The 17814-nt window shown below is 39.8% G+C and overlaps 1 protein-coding gene across 2 annotated transcripts in view; it reads right to left on the bottom strand.

Annotated features, from left to right (window-relative positions):
* Window positions 1–4291: 4291 nt before the first annotated feature.
* PEX7 (peroxisomal biogenesis factor 7) overlaps window positions 4292–17814 on the bottom strand; it is a 285580-nt gene continuing 272057 nt past the window's right edge. For both annotated transcript variants that reach the window (XM_088451725.1, XM_088451714.1), the window contains one exon: window positions 4292–4392. In XM_088451725.1, coding sequence (XP_088307851.1) covers window positions 4389–4392 — 4 coding nt within the window. In that variant the 3' untranslated portion in view covers window positions 4292–4388. The remainder of the gene's footprint in view (window positions 4393–17814) is intronic.

Genomic DNA, 17814 nt, shown 5'->3' with positions numbered 1-17814 from the left:
CGCAGAGTTCCACAGCAGAGACTGGTGTATCTGTATATGTGACCACAATAAGCTGTACACTCCATAGAGCTGGACTTTATGGAAGAGTGGCCAGAAAAAATCCATTACTTAGTGATAAAATTAAGAAGACACGATTTCAGTTTGCCAAAAGGCATGTGGGCAACTCTCCAAATGTATGGAGGAAGGTGCTCTGGTCAGATGAGACTAAAATTTAACTTTTCGGTCACCAAGGAAAACGCTATGTCTGGCGCAAACACAACACATCCCATCACCCCAAGAACACCATCCCTACAGTGAAACATGGTGGTGGCAGAATCATGCTGTGGGGATGTTTTTCAGCAGCAAGCAGGGACTAGGAAACTGATTTGAGTCGAGGGAAAGATGGATGGTGCTAAATACAGGGATATTCTTGAGCAAAACCTGTTTCAGTCTGCTTGTGATTTGAGACTGGGACTGAGGTTCACCTTCCAGCAGGACAATGACCCGAAGTATACTGCTAAAGCAACACTCGAGTGTTTTAAGGGGAAAAATTTAAACGTGTTGGAATGGCCTAGTCAAAGCCGAGATCTCAATCCAATTGAGAATCTGTGGTCAGACTTGAAGATTGCTGATCACAAGCGGAAACCATCCAACATGAAGGAGCTGGAGCAGTTTTGCCTTGAGGAATGGGCAAAAATCCCAGGGGCAAGATGTGGCAAGCTCATAGAAACTTATCCAAAGCGACTTGCAGCTGTAATTGCCGCAAAAGTTGGCTCAACAAAGTACTGACTCTAGGGGGGTGAATACTTATGCACACTGAAGTTTTCTGTTATGTTGTCCTAAATGTTGTTTGATTCACAATATTAAAAAAAACACAACTTCACAGTTGTTGGCATGGTCTGTGAATGAAATGATGCACACTTTCAAACAATCCATTTTAATTCCAGGTTGTGAGGCAACAAAACATGAAAAACACAAAGGGGGGGGTGAATACTTTTGCAAGACACTGTAAATCTATCCTCTGTGCGCTACAAGTCGCGCTACACATAATGCGGGAGCTCTGTGTGCCTCTGTAGCGCCGAACGTCTTTACGTGCAACTTTTTACCTTCAAATGTGAATTACAGTGTTACAGCCACTGACTCTGTAACGTAGCGTTTTGCATGCAGATACACCCGCAGTTACAAACAGAACATAGGCATACTGCATATCATTTTAAGCAGCAGAAGCTGCTTGTGCTAATCATTTGCATCGCTGTGCAAATAAGATGCATTTGAAGATAAAAAGTTGCACGAAAAGACGCTCTGCGCTACCGAGTCACGCCACAGAATGGCGAGACTAGAAGGGCTATTTAGCGCGCAAGGAGGCTAGATGTATGAGGACACATCTGTACCTCCAATAGCAGCAAAGCGGCAGTAACCTCTAAAACTGCACTGCATATCCAAATGAATTTCTATGAAAATAGTTTCTCCTAGTGCAATAACAAAGTGTTTCACCAAAATGAATAAGCCCCATACCAAAATTATATGATTAGACAGCTTATAAGAACCATTTGTAAAGGAACCTCCAAAGTTGCCTCCACAACACATAGGGGGGTATCCAATTAGCCGCGATTACGAGAAGTTTTCACCCGCGAAAACTTTTCATACCTATCGCACGAATTTGCTGCTCATCGCATGTATGTGCGCTCCCGTTTATTGCGCAATCTGATTACAAAACCAGTGATAACACATTCGCACAATAATTCTTGCAGGGATGACAGTCGAAAAGTACAGGTGAAAATGGGGAAATCAGCCTGTAACCGCCGCCCCCCCCCAAAAAAAAGGTAAACTAATATTGAGTAACAGTATAGAAGTATTTTATTGGCCATAATCAAAGGGTTTTGAGTTCTTAACAAAATTAAAATGGCCGTTATATGCATTTTTTTATAACAGTAAAAAAAAGAGAGAGACATTTTTTTTGCCCAATGCTAGAGGTACATAAATTGGGGGTAAGTATATTTTTTTGGTATTTTAGGGCACTTTTAAATTTTTTTTAAAAATGCACCTGCTGCAATGCAATGTTTAAAACACCTGCGCCATCCATACAGCCCCCCAAAATACCTCACCCACTACTTTCAATCCATTTTACCGCACTGTTTACTTATTCACCCCAAAAATGACATGTCAATATTGGCCCAAATAAGCTTATTAAAAAAATATATTTTTGTCTAATTAGTCATTAAGGGGGGTATCCCATGGGTTCCGCACCAAGTCCTGTAATTTTAGAACAAATATGGTGATTTTGCACAACTTTTCACCTACTCAGAGATGGTAAAAACTAATTTGCGATAATTGCTATGGAAGACTTCAGACCGTGGCTAATTGGATAGCATGATAACCATTTCTGGAGAAAAGTTTTCAGAAGTGAAAACTTTTCGCTGAAAAATGGATTATCGCAGCTAATTGGATACCCCCCATAGTGTAATACTTTTACACACAGATACAAATTATTAAACAACTGCTCATGCATGTAAAACTAAAATAAACTGCTTATCTGAATATAATCTGATCAATCACTGAAGCATCAGAAACACTCCCAGAGGTGTCACCCAATCCGTTTCATCCTCAAAAGTATGCTGTCAGTATGACTTCATCAGAAACTATTAGTGATTTTAATGTTATACCGTAACAACAATAGTATAGGGAATTAGAATAATATAAGATAAAAGTATACTTGTGCACAAATAAAAAGTAGGAGAGAAAATAAATTAAGCTGTATATAGCGCAGGAGTAGACCAAACTGCGTTTCAACACTTTTCTCCTGGAAATACTCAATGGGTTCTTGATAATATTGTTTACAAAGTACCACACTCAAGCCCCCCCTCCCCCCACAAAAAAAAATCAAAGAAAAAAAAAAATGTACAAAATAATTTTTATAAATGGAATAGAAACAATATGTAGCCATTTGATCTATTTTAGATGCCAAAAAGATGTCAGTCATTATTTGTGATACTGCTACATTTAAAAAAAAAATACAGTGATGACATGCAAAAGTGATCCTAAGACTACAAATAAAATATTATAAATCTTACTGTTTAAAATTTTGAGGAATATATGAAAATGTATTCTAATTATGCAAGTTAATTTTTTTTTTGGGGGGGGGGGGGGGGAGGGGGGGGATAGTCATAGAATAGTCTAAATTTGCCAGTATAATTTCCATAACTTAAACATATATTTATATAAATATGCAACCAAATGAAAATCCTATCTGTCCAAAAAAAAAGACATTAACATTGGCTTTCATGTTATTACCAGTGAAATTAACGCATATCCAAAACATACAAAATTGCCCTGATCATGAAGAGGAGAAAACCCTCTGGTTACTATGTTGTTCAGTAATACATTAAGATAATGAATAAAAATATTAATACAGATCTCCCAGAAGTGTATCACTCTTTTTTTATTCAGTTTTACATTAGTACAGAATAAAAAGGTCAGGAGGAACAGCTTATTACAATGAATGACATTATCTGTCCATCATCGCATTACACTCCCGCCCACAAAACATTATGATTACAAATTTGCAGAGACACAGAACATTGAATTTATTTGCATTTACAATAAAGTGTGAGGTCAGAAACACCCTATTACTGCAAAATCCGTAATTAAGATAGAGTGTTCTGCGAATCAGATTATTGAAATTTAAGAAAATTGGGCCGTAAAGAAAATGAGTGTTAAAATAACTGAATATCAATTATAGTTGTCTAGCTATGTTAAATGAGATCTAAATCTTGAACCGTAAACTGAAAAGTTAATGAATAAAAAGCAACATTCACAAAAATGTTCTCGCTGTGCAGACAATTATTCCTTGCTAACATAATAAGTTCCTGTAGTATTCAGTTTGAGAAGGCATGGGCAAGTAGTGGCTCTCCAGGTATTGTAAAACTACAAGCCCCAGCATGCTTTGCCAGATGGCAGTTAGCTGGCAGGGTATGCTGGAACTTGCAGTTTTGTAACTGGAGAACCATAGGCTGCCCGTGTTTGAGTTATTGTTGCAAAATACAAAAGGGAGTACAAATACAAAGCACTGCATGCTCAGAAAAAAATACTTCCCCCACAATCCTATATATTTCTCAGTAGAATAAGGAGCCTTTTCATATAATGCAACATGTTCTTAGTTTAAAAAAAAAAAGTGCAACACATTACAAAATTAGACTGTCATAACGACTCCGTAAGAAAAGATAAACTGTCATAGTTAAACAAATCACATGTAGAAAAACCATGAATGACTGAAAAAAAGTTCAGATTTAAATGATAATTAATGGCCTCAGAATTTTTCATTTCTCATTTGCAGATAATAGGTTAGGACTGAGGTATTGAAAGACAAGATGGAGCATATACTTTCACAGTTTCATCCCACGCACAGTCGGCTACCTGTAAAATAAAAAGAATAGTATCTTTGAGTAATGTAGAATATATTTGTGACAATGATCCGGCTATATTATATATATATATATATATATATATATATATATACACACATTACAATACCTATATTGCGCTACATCAACCAATTTATCTTAAAATGCAAATATAAAACACATACAGTATGATTCGTAAAAAAGTATTTTTAGTAGAGGCTACTTTCCCAAGTGCAGTCCCTTGCCAGTATGGACTAGAAGGGTTCTACGGAATGGTGATCTTGGGGAGCGCCAATTATGCAGGTTAAAATTTTCGTTAACATTTGGTTTTATTAAACAAATAAATTTAAAAATGAATAAAAACCTTACAACACACATATAACGTGGCCATTGTGGGTTAGATGCTGTTAATAACACCCTTAACGGGGCGAGCTCATTGACAGCTCGTTGAGCCCACATTTTGGTCACAGAAATAAGTCAACCAACGTGTTTCGGAAATAATGACTTCTTCAGGGGTGTCTTTAAAATAAAATAAAATGGGTGTCTCAATATACAATATAAAATTGATTTCAAAATATATATAATTAACGAGTGTTGGATCCAAAAGCATTTGACAATATGTATTTATATCCCTGGTATAGTCGTAGACCAGAATAGGATCATAATGCATTTAACAATATAAGAAGTTATATGAGCCTATATTACTGGTATCATTAGACCAAAATGGGACCACATAAAAACAACGTTGAAAATCATTAGTGCTAGTCAACTATAGGACTCCTATATAATAAATCTGAATAATTTACTTAATTCAAAATGTATGAACTTCCAGCCTAAACTTTAATCCTCAATCAGGATGGCAAATAGTACGATCTTTAAAAGCACCTGTTATTAACCTTATTAACCATATTGTAGTTTATTTTTAAATCATACTTTTAGGTGTGTGATACTTACTTAGACTAAGGTAACTGGATGCTCCTATCACAATATATATTCAGTTTCCAGGTCAAATGATGAATCACCTATCCAGCCTGAGGTTTCTTACTGTCCCTATTTAAACAATGGCACCCTTAGTAAATTGGCAATTTACCACTAACAACAATTTTGTACTACATACTCTTGGTAGTACTAACTCAACTGGAGATATCCAATTGAGGGCAGCTTCCCTCCAACAGTGTACAGCTCACAGGTCAGGTAGTGAATGGCCTGCTGAGATAGGGATCTCCCTTTTATGCCTAAGTATCACACACTTAAAAGTATGATTTAAAAATAAACCACAATATGGTGAACTAATAAGGTTAATAACAGGTGCTTGTAAAGGACGTACTATTTGCCATCCTGATTGAGGATTAAAGTTTAGGCTGGAAGTTCATACATTTTGAATTAAGTTATTCAGATTTATTATATTATTATATAGAAGTCCTATAGTTGACTAACACTAATGATTTTCAACGTTGCTTTTATGTGGTCCCATTTTGGTCTAATGATAGCAGTAATATATGCCCATATACCTTCTTATATTGTTAACTGCATTATGATCCTATTCTGGTCTATAACTATACCAGGGATATATGCATATTGTCAAATGCTTTTGGATCCTATTTTGGTCAAAACAATGCTAGAGATATATGCCTTTCAACACTCGTTAATTATATATATTTTGAAATAAATTTTATGTTGTATATTGAGACACCCATTTATTTTAAAGACACCCCTGAAGAGGTCATTATTGCCGAAACGCGTTGGTTGATTTATTTCTGTGACCAAAAAGTGGGCTTAAGAGCTGCCAATGAGCTTGCCCCATTAAGGGGTGACAGCGAGTTATTAACAACATCTAACCCACAATGGCCACGATATATGTGTGATGTAAGGTTTATATTCATTTTTAAATTTATTTGTTTTAAATAAAACCAAATGTTAATGAAGCAGACAGAAACTGATTAATTGTCATTGGGTGTACTCTGGTTGAGGGTATCATTGTAGAAACTGAAAGTGGATACCTTCTATGTACAGTACATATATATATATATATAGCAGTGAAAATATGCATGTCTCTTTTTGTGCATTGTGCATCCACTTTTGTGCAGGTGTGGTATAAAAGTTATTCTCTAGATCAGGCATGTCGAGCTCAAAATACCAACCCGGCCGAAAATTCAAGGTCTAAGAGTGGGCCGCAAGAAAAAAAAAAAAAAGTCTTAAGCAAATTTTAAAGGTTTATTAATAAAAACGAATGCAGTGCCCCCTGTAGTAGTGCCCATTATGCAATGCCCCCCTGTATTAGAGCCCCTTATGCAGTGATCCCTGAAGTTGTGCCCATTATGCAATGCCCCCTGTATTAGAGCCCCTTATGCAATGCCACCGTAGTTGTGCCCATTATGCAATGCCCCCTGTAAAAGAGCTCCTTATGCAATGCCACTGTAGTTGTGCCCATTACGCAATGCCCCCTGTATTAGAGTCCCTTATGCAATGCCACTGTAGTTGTGCCCATTATGCAATTCCCCTTGTATAAGAGCTCCTTATGCAATGCCACTGTAGTTGTGCCCATTATGCAATGCCCCCTGTATAAGAGCTCCTTATGCAGTGCAACTGAAGTTGTGCCCATTATGCAATGCCCCCTGTGTAGAACAGGCCCCACTGCAGTACTTACCTCTATCTTACTTACCTCTCTTCACACTGGCCGCTGGGCACCGCTCCCGCGTAGACGCTGCCGCTGACTGGATCTAACTAGATCCTGTAGGTGCAGGCTCCTCTCATTGGGGGTGACGCGGATGACGTCACCCGCGAACTGCATCACTGGGAACGCTGGCCTCTGAAGCAATCAGAGGCTTCTTTAGTCTCTGATAGCTTCAGAGACCAGCGTTCCGAGTTTTAAATACAGTAAACACTGCCCAATCGGAGCTGAGCTCCGATCATGGCAGGGTTTTGGGCTGCATGATATTTGTATTTGGGCCCACAGAGGCGGGCTGCATAAAATGTTTATTTGGGCCGCATGTTTGACATGCCTTGTCTAGATAGACAGTCAATAGGTCTGAAACTATATGGTCTACCGACAATAGGTCGACAGGGTCAAATGGTCGACAGTTAAAAGTCTGACATGGAATAAGGTCGACAGGTTGACACATAAAAGGTCAACACATTTTTTTTTTGTTATTTTAACCCTAATCATCACCCTAACCCTCCACCTAGTGCCTAACCATAACAAAGACTAACCTTCAGCCAAGTAAATAACCCTAAAGGCGCATACACACTGGACGATGTGTCCAGTGAGCGACATCGGCAGCGGCAGACCCGGCGTGAGAGGCGGCATCGGTAAGTGCATACACACCTGCCAATGCTGGCAACAACGAACGATGGCGGGGGAAAGGGGCCATGCTGCATTTGGCAGCATGGCATCGCTAACTATATCCTTAGATTGAGCTGCATGTCCAGAAGACATGGGTTATCATTAACGACCTGCGGGAGCGCGCACCATCCATCGTTTACTGCATACACAATGAACAATTTATCGTTCAACGATATCATTATCGTTCATATAGTTCACAATTATCGTCCAGTGTGTATGCGGCTTTACAGTTATGAAAAATAATGTGTCAACCTTTTGACCCGGTCGACCTCAGTCCATGCTGACCTTTTAACTGTCAACCATTTGACCATGTTGACCATCTGGTGTTGACCTATTGACTGTTTATCTAGAGATTCTAGACACTGTATCCATCTGGATACCCTTTTGTGCTTCATTCAGACACAATGACAATCTGCTTTAATTTGCCCAATGCTTGTGTATTTGCCATACACTGTTAAGTATAGATGTGCAGAGAAACTGTATCTGCTGAGGCTCCTTAGCCCACCCTTAGGCCCTCATTCAGAGCCGCTCGTTAGCGGCAGTACGCTCGTTCCGAGCGATGTTTGCACATCTGCGCATGCGTACGGTTTTTAGTACGCATGCGCGAACCAGTCAGTGCGGCCAAAAATCGTTTGTACGCTATATAGCGAGTGCCTGCTATTTTGAGTGACAGAATGAGGCGTATGTGGGTGGTAACAGGGGAAGGTGCTTGAAAATGGGGAGTGGAGATCCGAACGCAGGCGTGCTTAAAGGTCAAAACGGGCGTTTTATGGGTGTGCATAATTAATACAGCAGCGTCATTGACCACGTCACTGGGTTATTTTATAGCCAGAACTGCTCGCAAATTTGTGGTAGCAAACACCAACCACAAGAATAGCGAGCAGTTCATACGCTGGTCGATGTACTCGATTCATCTAATAAATAGCGGACATGACGTATGGTGCGAGCGGCCAGGGGGCGTTTTTAACAAATAAACGAGCGTATGTTTTGCTCGCTCGTTCAGACTTAGAGGTGTGAACAGACTGCAATTTGCGAACGGATCATTTGAATAGCCACCCCTTGTTTTTGAACGAACGACCACAAATAGCGAACGGCTCTGAATCAGGCCCTTAATTCACTATGGTCTATATGTTTTAGGATGATCAATTACATGTTTTACATACATTTTTTTTAAACTAACACAAATGAAATCCATGTGTTTACATTTATAGCCACTTTCATTATTACAATTCTGATGTGGGGTTTATTATTTTTTTATCCCTTGACTAACTTTGTGGTTTCTTTGATTATTTATTATGATACTTACTTGTTCACTATATTCACATGTTTAAATTCAAGTCTTCTTATATACAGTACATTGTTATACCCCTACTGAATAATATTTATTCCCTGTGTTACACAGTCGGGATAGGGGTCCCTCTCCTGGGGTAGATGGACTCCCACTTTACACACACAGCAGCCGTAGAAACAGGACACAAGTCTGGGGTTCTCGTACAAACTGGTCAGTGCCAGTCTTTATTGTGCCAAATGAATATAACAAATCATAAACCAAAATCCTAGCCCGTCTGGGCAATAACTAAACAGTAGGTACCCTCACTACTAGGATGGTAGGGCCTACTGCTCACACCGTAAACAACAGCACGTGCACAGTACTTACAGGGTTGTCATAACAGTGTCTCTGGACATGCTAGCCTGAATGCCTACTTCCCCAGGTGTGAGACCCTCAGCCCTAACTAGACCCAGCATATATTAGCCACTTCCAGGTGCAAGCCCTGATGAGCCTGCTACAAGGCTGAAAGGCCCAAGACCTGGAGTGGCCTGTGGATGGAGCCCTCCCTCCTCACATCCACACCTCCAGGGCTCATTCCGGCTTTTCACAGAAGCCGACATTACTAGTTTGCTTTTCTAACAGACTTCTCCTGGGGGTTTTAAAACACATAAGACAGGAATCTGGGACAAATATAGAAGCCATTCCACACTTCTCCAGTGCTTCTATCACACCTGCTAATCTACATGAGATATTAAAAAAAAATCCCCCCCAAAAAATATCTAATTTAGACTAACTTGGCATCACACAATAAAACCCAGCCCTTATGCATATACTGTATGTATGCAGTAAAAGCTCCACAACACCTTGATAATAAGCAAAATGCATGTTTGTATAGTCATCTCTGCTCTCATTTAGATGTTATGGTCATCATTATACATACCAAAACATGACTAATAGGCCAATTTAAGAAGGTTTGCACTTTTTACCCATAAACTAACATATCTTATTGCCATTATTCACATCAACATTGTAGTATCATGATTAATCATTATTTTAAGCTGGGTACACACTATTTGATCTGTCTGTTGAGCGTGCATTGTGGTCGTTCATTGCAACGCGGAAGCAATGAACTATGCCATGCTGCTAAATGCAGCATGGAACGATATATATCATGCAGTTGTTCACTGGATAGTGTAGTGTGTACAGTCGGCGTGATATATATAGTTCCATTGTGTCATACTGTCGCTGGGTACACACATTGTATATTGTGTACCCAGCTTTACTCATGCTGGGGGACAACTGCTCCTATAAGTTGCAACAACAAAAAAATGCTCTAGTAAGCAGCTGTTTTGATGAACGGAAAAAACTTTTAGAAAGAGTTCAAATCTAGATTTTGTCCTGGCTGTGTTCTCTGCGCATGCATACCCATAGGTTAGATTAGGAAGAAAGGGAAGGATCTTTAGAGATCCCTCTCCACTCTCTCAGACAGTTTGTTCCATAGGAAAGATCTGCTAATGCCATTTGAAGATGACATTAGACATTGGAGACAAGAAAAGTTTTCTGGAGCTCATTAGACAAGACTGCTGTTCCCATAGAAGAATACACGGATGCGGTATCCAGCAGCACTTTGCAACACCTCCTGTGTTCATAAATACCACCGCTACCAAAATGTGGGATATTCATGTGGAAACAGCATGAATTGTTCTGACTTTACAAAGACTCTATATTCTTACCACTAGATATTATCTTCATGTACAAACTGCAAATCACAAGCAGGAAATCTATGATTTGTAATGTGTCAGACAAACATAATAAATAATATTTAATTAGTAAGAGAAGATGTTGAAAGAACTGTATACTCTATGTCCTAGCAATATCCTCTATGCAGATAATTTAGGTCTACTATTTCAAAGGACTTGTTAAGCCCAAACCAGTAAGTAAACTCCACAATTCTAGTGTACACATTTTTGAAATGTCAATGCATTGACACATCATTAAAGATTTGTCAGTGTATGAATACAACACCTGAAAGAAATCCTTGTCCATTGAATTGTGGATACATACAGTAAACAGACCAGGAATACTGTAATTAACTAGTGTATCAATTCACTGATCTACTAAGATTAGCAGCCCAACAGGACATGAAATTCCGAAGCTAAATTGATAATTGACTTCTCCTCTGTGACAATAATTGTTGAAGGAGAAACTGTACAACTCACAAATCACAATACAGTGTATTGACAATATAGTGTCTATATTCCTATGTGCCAGTCTTATCACCTAATTGGTGCCCACTGTTCATACAAAAGCCCTATTATAAACTACATACAAACAATGATCCACCGAGACCAAAAAGTTCAAATTAAAAAAAAAGAAAGACAAAAAAGAACACTTTATTGAACAACTTCAAAAAGGTTATTTTACTGACATGAGTCAAGAATATCACTTACACTGAAAATGTTACCTACCATAAAATAAACATTAACTTGGAGCCCCTTGTGCCCTCAACTAAATTCAATTACTTTTGCTTTAGGCCCCCCACCCACCAGCATACGTTATTCAATTTACAGACAGGATCCTACTCACATGCCAATATGCAGATTAATAACCATGGAAGTGTCTGTGATGCTGTAGGGTCCCATTTTGTCTAGGACTTGTTTGCCAAGCCTGCACTCATTTTTTTATTAAGGAAGTAAGAATGGAGTATGCAGGAAGGGTGTGGTATATATATTCAACGGTCACAATTTAATCAACATTCATCATGTCAACGTGAGACTGATAACTGTTGTAATGTTGACAATGAACATGTCAACAATACAATTAGCCGCAAAGAGTGCGAGTTGCCATTGCCACAGCAACAGCACCTAATCTTGCACCCCTCATGGTCAACTCCGAGCCCAAATTCGCACAATTTTGCATGGAGTCCTATGGGTCTGCGAGCAATTTTATTCGAGTTCGGGCTGCAATCAAGTGCAGCTGTTGTCGCGATGACTCACACTCGTGAGATCATCACAGACAACTGAGCCCATAGTCTTAGTTTTCTGGCTCACTCTAAACTAACCTATTAAACATCTTCTACCAGTACAGATTGTTTCAGATTTCTAGGGATGTATTTACTAAAGTCAGATGGAGATGTTGCCTATAGCACCCAATCAGATTCTACTTAACATTTATCTAGCACCTTCTAGAAAATAATAGCTAGAATCTGATTGCTTGATTTGGCACTCTTTAATAAAGTCCCCATTGATGGTGCGAAACGTATCAGGTTTTCTGTGGACCCTTGGATTAAGTCTGTGACACCCACTCGTGTGCCGCTGCAGCCGGGAGCTCTGGAGATACGGACGCACATTGTACTGCCGGATGTGATCTGCTAAGTGGGGTTGAGCTTGAGACAGCACCACAATTTACCAAAGGACACTCTAACTGGACAGGTATGAATTGGAAAAATCTCCTGTTGGAGTGATTATACCTTCCTCCCTCCTGTTCTTCTCCCCTGATCAGCTCAGAGGGAGTTAGAGGATCTCCCGAAGTGGAGATATAATACACAGGTCTCATGTTACGGACAATACAGAGATATGTACCAGGCATCTGTATTTAAACTGATTGTGGCTACAGTCCTTAGAGACTGAAAGACTCTCTCAAAATATTTAAACAGAAAGACATTTGAATTTCTACAAATCAGCACAAACTTTTGTGTGGGCACAGTGAATATCCGTCATTGTATTAAAATTTAAAATACATCTCCTACAACTATATTATATTAATCGGATCCAGAGTATAAATTGTTTTTCAAGTATATTAATTTTTTGTAATATATATTTTGGAGATCTCTTTTATGTGATATTTTAGTATTAATTTTGATCGGTAAATGACATACTGTATATTATAATATATATGTGATAATAAATATGTTTATAAGTTTGGATACATGATTTCTTATACTAGCTTTTACTTTTTAATTTAGCGCAAGGGTTTTTTTTATTGCTTCAGATGGAGATGTTGCCTATAGCAACCAATCATATTCTACTTAACATTTATCTAAACCTTCTAGAAGATAATAGCTAGAATCTGATTGGTTGATTTTGGCAACATCTCCATTTCTTTTAACTCTCACTTTAGTAAATATACCCCCCCAGAGTGGTGCAGCTGAACCCTACTTCACCCTCCATGAAGATGGGATTGGTCACTGGATACTTTCTGCAGTAAATAATAAGTTCCTCTGACTTTCGCACTGACTGCCAGAAATGGTGGGAGGTGTGTCAGCTGTACGCTGCAATGCAGGGGTGTCTGTAGGGGAGCAGAGAGAGATTTGGGTGCACGCCTCCGGTGATGTGACAAACCCTAACATGACAGCCTGCCATTCACTATAGCATTTGCACATAAGGTTACAAAATCTGACATACGTCATTAGTAAATTTACTATTCTCCAAAAAGTAACTGAGTTGTGCTAGCTGGTAGCAGCAAAAATACAGTTATTGGCACTCTGCTTTTCTGTTGGCATTTTAAATAAGTGTGACTGGGCTTGTCTGTGAAAAGAAAATAGTAAAATATAAAGTGGCAAAGATACTGTATGTAAGAGCTGGTATCCATGGGATTGCAAACAAATTCTATTTACAAGTGTCGACAAAATTTAGCAGACCGTGGCAACTACATATACACTGAGATCCTTTAGTTTAGTACATACTTACCTACTTTTGAAAAAGCATTTCAGGGAGATTGTGAAAGCAGCACCTATGAGCACAGTGGCGGTAATGTGGACGTGTACTGCTACATCTGAGAGGCCTGTCATATAATTTACTGTACATCCAAATGTAAACGACCCCAAAGCAGCAGTTGTTGCTCAGTAAGATCTACTTGTTGATGAAAACACATTGGTACATCATTGTACCTTATAACCAGGGACGTGTCTTCTGGGTAGGCGCTGCCTCCCCTGTCATACTCACTCCCCTATCATACTCCCTGTCATTCTCCAGAGTTTTTGACCTGCTCTAACCTCACTGCTTATAACCAATGCAGAAAAATGGCACTGATGATACCATTTGAATGTATATATATCTTATTTCTTTTTTTCCCAAGTATGTAATAACTACATAATGGGAGTAAAGTGCAATCATGGAGATTGCTAGACTGTTTAGGGAGTCTGCTACTGTTTCAGGGAGTCTCCCTGACATTCAGGGAGAGTTGGCAAGTAAGGTTGAGTGTATCTATCAAACATATAAGAAGTTGGTTCATGCAGAAATTAGAATTTAGATTGTTAAGATTGATTATATACTAAAAATAAATTGACTTAAAAGCTTTCCTTACTTTGTGCCGTCCTTACAAATATATCATATCCACAATGTATCTGGATACTGGATGCCTGTGCGCACTCTTGCAAACAACACACTTTCTCCTGTCCATAATCGAGGACTCTCATCCCCTTTACTAGATATAAAGAAATGCTAGCTAGGGTGGTGCGGCCGGTGCCACCGCACAGAGCGCAACTGCCCTGAGGGCAGGGCGGCCCACCTCATTTTCTCTCTAGTCTCTCTGCTGGCGCTGGGCGGCCGCTGCTTAAAGCGCGATGCTCAGCAGGAAGACAGTTAACAGCTGCAGCCTCCGGCTCTTGTTGCACTTGCCGAAACTAGGGAGGCGGAGACTCAGACTGAGTGAGTCACATGTAGGGGGACTACACGTGACTCACTCAGACTGAGTCTCCGCCTCCCTAGTCCCGGCAAGTGCAACAAGCCCTGTATCTATTGGGACGTTATAGACATCATTACGTCATGACATCTCCCCACCCAAGGCTCCCACAGTTCCCTGGGCGAAGTCTCTCTGCGGAGGAGCTTCTGCTGTTGGGTGGGTCAGGCAGGGAGCGGTGCGCTGCAGCTATACTGTGTAACACCAGGACACTGGACAGTGACAGAACCTGCCAGGTGAGGTCCGGTCCACTGTGTTGTTAATACTGTTACAGACAGAGGCGGGCAATGCCATGGAATAATATGTAAGGGAGGAGGGGGGGTTGTACTGTGTGGCATAATATGTAGGGAAGGGGGGAGTTGTACCGTGTGGCATAATATGTAAGGGCGGAGGGGAGGAGTTGTACTGTGTGGCATGTGTAAGGAAGGAGGGGGGGAGTTGTACTGTGTGGCAAACTATGTAAGGGCAGAGGGGGGAGTTGTACTGTGTGGCATAATATGTAAGGGTGGAGGGGGGAGTTGTACTGTGTGGCATAATGTGTAAGGTGCATTACTACTGTGTGGCGTAATGTGTAAGGGGCACTACTACAATTTAGCGTAATGTGTATAAGGGACACTACAACAAGTATGTAGCGTAATGTAAATAAGGGGCACTACTCTGTGGCATGTGAATTGGGGGTACTATAGTGTGGCCATGCTCTTTCCCTATGAGACCATGCCCTTTTTTTGCCACGCGCACTGACCCTGTTTACGATGGGGGGACACCAAAGCTCTGTCTGGCACAGGGCACTAAAATGTCTAGCTACGGCTCTGGAAGTGGATGTGCAGGATATATATCATGAGATGATTATTGTGATTTAACCAGAAATATAAATATCTTGTACAGTAGACACCAAATAATATTTATGAATCAGCTGCTATTAAAAAAAGGAGAGATATATATGGCTGAATGGTTTGTTACAAAGTCAATGAATGCTTTGAGGTGCCAAGCACTTCTGTAATGGCCTGATTGATTACGAGAATCATGCTGTTGCTCTTCTACATTTCAAAACATCTCAAATTCAATTTATTCTTCTTCCCCTTTATAAAGAGTCACAGGGAGTGATAGCACCTCATTCAGCAAATGTGTGTTAAATTAAGCAAGAAAAAGGTATATGTAAACAAATAGGGATAATGCACTTGCATTAATGTAACAAGTAGCACCTAATTTGGGGGAATAATCTAGATGAATAGTTTCATGTTCTCTTGCTTGTACACCACTGTAGAATTTACTGTGACAGCTCTGGGAAACTAAACAGCTTGAGGAAGGAAAAAGTGTGCTTGCAGGATAAGATTATTACAACAAAAGCACAGTATCTGATTCCACTTGCAACTCATGTACTGTTTAAAGATGCAATCCCCTTTAATTATGGGGTATACTTTTTTTTAACATATATCACCCTGGCTACATCTAAGAAGACACTTAGGTTTGTTTTTGGTGTTTTAAACCCACCACACATCGCCAGTAGGTTTTACCTCCTAAGCGCAGGCTTTACTATCTCGCAATTTGGTCGATGAAAGCTGAAACTGCTATTGACGTGTGGTGGTTTAAAAAACCCCTAAATCGAATGTGCTTTAAGATAAACCACCTAGAAAAACTGGATGAAAGACAGCTCCTGATTGGACGTCCATTAAGTAGACAGGATTCATGCACATTAACTCATTTCAAGAACTCCTCACAATATTTTTATTTTTTTTATATCCATATGGATTACGTCGGAACAAGTACAGCAAATGATTCTAGGTATGTATTTATTAGTTATGCTGCATTACTTATGGGAACACAATTAACAGTCATTTATGAACTCTACGCCCTCAGGAAAGAGTCAGAGTCCAGATCCGTTCGCAATTTCCTATTATAAAACTTTTAGTCCTAATTGGACACCTGGAGCGTCAGGGGCATTCAATGTGATTTCAGACAAGGACCATTTTCTCTTTCGTCCACAAGGGGACACTGGAGATGCTTACGCTGGGGTATAGAGGCGTGGATAACTGGAGCTGGCACTTTAATAATTTAGACATGTGAAGCTCCTCCCCCTCTCTCCCCTGTCGAAGCTGGATAATTGACTGAGACAAGATCAGCTTGAAATTAGATCGAAACGACGCCATCTTGCGAATGGCCGCAAGACAACATCTTGAAAATGAGATCTGCAAGACGCCATTCTGCGAATGGCCGCCCAGCGCCATTTTAGATAAACCCACACTTAAGTACATATGGCGATGCTATTATTAGCATCAGGCGATCGCATATTTTATCATACCCCATACACACATTAATACACACAGTTGCGCTGTTAACATGTCACACATTAGCGAATGCATAATACCCCGCATACGACCGCTGTTTATTAGCTTTGTGCGTATGCATCTGCCAAGTTAACTAGCATCTTTTCCCAAACCCCTAATACTTACACAATGCACGCTCACATAAAAGGTTCCATAACTTTAAAGTGTAAGATGCAAGCTTTGTTCATTTATTACAAATGCTGTAAAATAAAGGCTATTTAGTATCTAAGGTTTAATACATGATAAATAAGCCGTGTTTGGTGTTATACTGATCTGCACTTTCTCAACAGCTTCCCGGTATCATCGGTGTGAAGATCGCAACATGCATTCTCAACTTATGGACCGTAGAAAGTTAAAGTACCTAGTAAAGCCAACAGCCTAGATTTGCATGAGGCGGGAAAACGGACATAACCAGCTGTCGGAGGCTGGTCTGTGTCCATTTGAATCAACCTGTTAAATGTCCTGTAACAGAAGCAACGTGATGGGGAACCAATGGGATCGCAACGAACCTCTCTATTGTGTAGTCTATTTCTGTGGGGGTATAAATATGTGTGTTCTGACCCCAGTCTTCATGCTGATGCTGTTGATGGAGGTTTCTTGCTGATGCCGGAATCTGATCCCAGAGCGCGTGCGTATGTATAACTGTATCTTGGGTCTGTATAATTTCTTTGCGCTAAATTGTACTTAGATCACAGCGTGTAACTAACTGTACTTTGCTTGAAATAATACTTTGTGCTTTGGAAACACATGTTCAAGGTCTAAAGTCTTTATTTTACTGTATGACTGCGTACGCAAATAGCGTCAATTTTAGAAGGCATA

The sequence above is a fragment of the Taudactylus pleione genome, unplaced genomic scaffold (assembly GCF_031769625.1).
Source record: "Taudactylus pleione unplaced genomic scaffold, aTauple2 ptg000006l, whole genome shotgun sequence".
NCBI lineage: Eukaryota > Metazoa > Chordata > Amphibia > Anura > Myobatrachidae > Taudactylus > Taudactylus pleione.
This window is presented reverse-complemented; position numbering and strand designations above follow the sequence as displayed.